This window comes from Chiloscyllium plagiosum, chromosome 14 (genome assembly GCF_004010195.1).
Source record: "Chiloscyllium plagiosum isolate BGI_BamShark_2017 chromosome 14, ASM401019v2, whole genome shotgun sequence".
Taxonomy (NCBI): domain Eukaryota; kingdom Metazoa; phylum Chordata; class Chondrichthyes; order Orectolobiformes; family Hemiscylliidae; genus Chiloscyllium; species Chiloscyllium plagiosum.
Window position 1 is genome coordinate 67559163 of NC_057723.1, and position 5511 is coordinate 67564673.

General features: G+C 42.4%; 1 protein-coding gene across 2 annotated transcripts in view; it reads right to left on the reverse strand.

Annotated features, from left to right (window-relative positions):
- The window catches only part of LOC122556786 (serine/threonine-protein kinase 32A-like), a 303260-nt gene that overhangs the window by 129430 nt on the left and 168319 nt on the right, over positions 1 to 5511 (reverse strand). For both annotated transcript variants that reach the window (XM_043703955.1, XM_043703956.1), the window contains exon 5: positions 2057 to 2094. In XM_043703955.1, coding sequence (XP_043559890.1) covers positions 2057 to 2094 — 38 coding nt within the window. The remainder of the gene's footprint in view (positions 1 to 2056; positions 2095 to 5511) is intronic.

Below are 5511 nucleotides of genomic sequence, written 5' to 3' on the forward strand. Positions count from 1 at the left end.
TGGAGGCACTGGAACGGGTGCAGATGAGGTTTACCAGGATGTTGCCTGGTATGGTAGGAAGTTCGTATGAGGAAAGGCTGAGGCACTTGGGACTGTTTTCATTGGAGTAAAGAAGGTTTAGGGGTGACTTGATGATTAGGGGTTTAGATAGGGTTGACCATGAGAACATTTTTCCACGTATGGAGTTAGCTATTACGAGGGGGCATAGCTTTAAATTAAGGGGTGGTAGGTATAGGACAGATGTTAGGGGTAGATTCTTTACTCAGCGAGTCATGAGTTCATGGAATGCCCTGCCAGTAGCAGTGGTGGACTCTCCCTCATTATGGGCATTTAAACGAGCATTGGATAGGCGTATGGAGGATAGTGGGCTAGTGTAGGTTAGGTGGGCTTGGATCGGCGCAACATCGAGGGCCAAAGGGCCTGTACTGCGCTGTATTTTTCTGTGTTCTATGTTCTAAGATGTAAAGTACCACACTACCTTAAGGCAAATTAATGTAGGAATGCTTTCCAGTTTTTTTTTCGCAAGTCGTAAATGCAGGCATTGGGATCTTGTCATAGCAGCATTGAGTCATACAGCATGGAAACAGACCCTTTGCTCTAATTCGTCCATGCCGACCAGATATCCTAAATTAATCTAGCCCCATTTGCAGCATTTGGCTCATATCCCTCTGAACCCTTCCTATTCATGTATCCTTCCAGATGCCTTTTAAATGTAATTGTACCAGCCTCCACCACTTCCTCTGTCAGCTCATTCCATACACACACCACCCTCTGTGTAAAATAAAGTTGCCCCTTTGGTCCCTTTCATATCTTTCATCTCTCACCTGAAATCTATGCCCTCTATCAGCATAACCTTCCAAGATGCACTGTGCACTTCCATGCATCAGCTACTACACAAGGGTCACTTTGCTGACTATGTGAGGATTGGTGCTCACTTTGTGTGACCGTTGTCCTTGGGTATCTGACCATGGAGATCATGGAGCTGGCCAGCAACACAGCCAGTGACAACAAGATGACCCATATCACTCATTCCCTGCTATCTACAGTTTGCCATTCAAAATAACAAGGAACTGAGCAAAGTCAGAAAGGGGTTACCATAGCTCTGGGCAGGGTCCAATATCCAGTCTGCGTTGCCACTGAAGAAAACCAGACGTCTCAGCAAGGGTTAACTCCCAAAGGAGCAAAAGGGGAAACGGTGCAAAAAAACAAACATCGGCACGATGGCCCAAATGATCTCTTTTTTAGTTCTATTAATCTATGATTCCATGAATATAGCTTTTCTGCTGTCAGACCCAGCAGGAACTCAGTTGGTATTGTGAAACTTGATTTCTCATAAAACCCCTACAATGGAGCCACTTCCTTCAACTGGAGAGGCAAAAGAAATGGATGGAAAGAAGGGAAGGGAAAAGGACTAATCAGTAAATCACAGGCCCACAGTGACCTTGATATTCTATCCACCTCAATGAATGAGAAGAACCAAAACCACTGCTCTGCAATTTATTGTCTAACAATTATCAGTCAGTGCTGCTCCTCAGTGGGACATCCCAATCACAGAACCAGCACTCACCTGCAAGTCAGGAGATTGAACACTCAGTCTCTGAGATCACCTCCAACCATAATACTTGAAATTCATGGAAGTACACATTCCAAAAGAAGACTATATGAACAAGGAGCAAGTGTAGGCCACTTAGCAAGATCATGCGCGCTCAGACTTTGGCCTCAATTCTACATTCCTACTTACCCTGATAATCTTTCATCCCCTTGGTAATGAAGAATCTATGTGCCTCCAGTATTAAAAAATATTTATAGATTTTGCATCTACTGTCCAGTCACATAGCTGTAACCATTGATAAAATTTCCCCTTCCTATGCAGGGGTACGGAGGCCAGCTTTAGCTTCACCAACTGCCCATTCAGGATCACCTAACCAGTCACAATTCCTTTACATCATCCACTGATACTGTGCACTGGCTTACACACTCTGGTAAGCCATAAGTGCATCTTGCTTTGCGTTACAAGTTTTATTTACTGTTGCCTCAGGCAATATTTGCCACTTACCATGATCGTCAAGAAGAATGTTGTCAGGTTTAATGTCCCTGCAAAAAGAAAACAAAGTGGAATTAATTTTGATAAGCAGTTTTTCATTGGATTTAAGGCTCAGGTCAGCCTCTCATTAAAGCTTTTCAAGACTGCATCTAATTATATCATACTAATGATCCAAAAGCTACAGATGTTTTCTGAATTAAAATAAATTAACAGCATGTTATGCAGATTAAGATGGCAGTCAAAGCAAGATTGGGAATGAACCAGTCTGTGTATTATTTAAGCAGTTATCAGAAATGCAAAGAAATTACATCAGATTGCATTTAACATAGAAACAGGCCATTTGGCCCAACAATTTCCTGCCAGCATTTATGTTCCTCATGAAACTCCTCCCATTTTTTCTTCATCTAACCCCCGTCAGCGTCACTATTTATTATTTTCCTCCTAATTTGTCTATCAAGATTCTCACTTCTTCCCGTGTAACAAAAATAGTGAGCATCTTAAATACAAGACTGTTGGTTTTAAACTTCTGACAGCTGAAACATCTTTTCTATGTTAACCCGATGAACTATTTAAAGATTGCCATTAGGTCACCCCTCAGCCTTCTCATTTAAGAGAAAAAGAGTCCAGTGTGTTCATTTTTCCCTGATAGTCTATCATCTCAGTTCTAGTATAAATTTTCAAAGTCTTTTCAGCACCATCACCAGTGACTCAAATTATTTTTGTAATAATGAGACTGGAATTGGGTGGGCACATTGAGGGATGGAGAGAGAGAGAGAGAGAGAGAGAGAGAGAGAGATGGAGGGGCAGAGGATTGGAGGTGGGCCTAGGCAGGGATATCTGATTCGGGGGCTTGAGCCGGGTAACCCATTAGAATTCCTCTTGAGTACCTTAACAAGCAAAACTAATGTAATTTACAAAATATCTTGCAAGAACTGTAACAAACACTACATTGGACAAACAGGCAGAAAACTAGTCATCAGGATACATGAACATCAACTAGCCACAAAAAGACATGACTCACTCTCACTGGTATCTTTACGTACAGATGAGAAAGGACACCACTTTGACTGGGACAACACATCCATTTTAGGACAAGCTAAACAGAGACACAAGCAAGAAATCCTCGAAGCATGACACTCCAACCGGAACTCTACCAACAAACACATTGAGTTGGATCCCATTTACCCACCCCCGAGAAAAAAACAGGAAATGACATCACCAACCCAAGGAAACCTAAACACATAAATAAAAAGCGGGCCATACCACCAGTGCTTCACCGGAGGCTCATTGATGATGTTACCGAGTGTCCTGACGAAATGTGTGAAAACGAACCTGCCAGCTCAGCCAGCAAACTCATATCCAGTACCTGAATATCCTCTATAAACAAACAAATTGTGCCCAAGGCCTTAAACAACTTGTTTTTGTTTTAAAAACAAAACTGTGGACAGTTTGAGGCTGGGCAAGAGGCTGGGAGGAAGGTCATCTGGAAAAAATTACAGGCTTGAATAACTCTGCCTACAAATGAATTGGAGGAGGACTGGAAAACTCTACCCTGAAAGGGGAGGTGAGACAAAGCATACGTAGCAGATTAAGATAGTTGGCTGTCAATTGGGGTGACAGCCAGAATATCTCCTTGTTAAGTAGAACAGGTTGCATAACCAAACTTCAAATTCAATTCAGTCCACTGTACATTGACCGAGACCTGGACTTTACGCAGTTGCATAAACTGGGTTGACAGTGAGTAAGAAACACATTCTACATCTTATTTTGTTGAAGTCAATAGGAGAGATAACAAATAGCAGTTGACTATACATTTGATTATGGGGGGAGGCAATGGCCAAGTGGTGTTATCGCTAGAGGTACAGGTAATGTTCTGAGGACCCAGGTTTGAATCCTGCTATGGCAGATGGTAGAATAGGAAAGCAATTTAAAAAAAAACTGAAATTAAGAATGACGACCATGAATCCATTGTCAATTGTTGGAAAAACCCATCTGGTTCATTAATATCCTTGAGGGAAGGAAATCTGTCATCCTTACCTGGTCTAGCCTACATGCGATTCTAGACAATGTGGTTGACTCTCAACTGCCCTCTGGGCAAATCAGGATGGGTAATAAATGCTGGTCTAGACAGCATTGCCCTCATCCCATGAATAAATATTTAAAAAGCTTGCTTTCACTCATTGTACAGCACTAAATGAAGCAATAATCTGCATTCATCCTCCAATTTGACATAGTTCAATGACACATTAGTTTAAACACCAAATTGGTAACATAGAACTTTAAGCGCAGTACAGCCCTTCAGCCCTTGATTTTGCACTCACCTATGGAACCACATCTAATCTACGCTATTCCATTCTCATCCATACGCCTATGCAATGACCATTAAATGTCTTTAAAGTTGGCGAGTCTACTACTGTGGCAGGCAGAGATTTCCACGCCCCTACTAATCTCTGAGTAAAGAAACTACCTCTGACATCTGTCCTATATCTATCACCCCTCAATTCCAAGCTATGTCTCATGCTAGCCATCGCCATCCGAGGAAAAAGACTCTCACTGTCCAACCTATCTAACCTTCTGATTATTTTATATGTCTCAGTTAAGTTGCCTCTCAACCTTCTTCACTCTAATGAAAACAGCCTCAAGTTCCTCAGTCCTTCCTCATAAGACCTTCCCTCCATAACAGGCAACATCCCAGTAAATCTCCTCTGAACACTTTCCAAAGCTTCCACACCCTTCCTATATTGCGGTTACCAGACTGTATGCAAAACTCAAAATGTGGTTGCAACAGAGCTGCAGCATAACTTCATGATTCCCAAACTCAATCCCTCTACCAATAAAAGCTAACACACTATATGCCCTGTCAACCTGGGTGGCAATTTTCATGGATCTATGTACCTGGACACTGCGAACTCTCTGCTCATCTACACAACCAAGAATTTTACCATTAACCCAGTACTCTGCATTCCTGTTACTCCTTCCAAAGTGAATCTCCTCAGACTTTTCCGAATTAAACTCCATTTGCCACTTCTCAGCCCAGCTCTGCAGCTTATCTATGTCCCTCTGTAACCTACAATATCCTTTGTCATTATCCACAACTCTACCAACCTAGTGTCATCCCCAAATTTACTAACCCATCCTTCTATGCCCTCATCCAGGTCATTTACATAAATGACAAAAGACAATGGCCCCAAAACAGATCCTTGTTACCACTAGTAATTGAACTCCAGGATGAACATTTCCCATCAACCACCATCCTCTGTCTTCTTTCAGCTAGCCAATTTCTGATCCAAACCGCCAAATCACCCTCAATCCCATGCCTCCGTACTTTGTGCAATAGCCTACTGTGTGGAACCTTATCAAATGGAGAAAGTGAGGTCTGCAGATGCTGGAGATCAGAGCTGGAAATGTGTTGCTGGAAAAGCGCAGCAGGTCAGGCAGCATCTAGGGAACAGGAGAATCGACGTTTC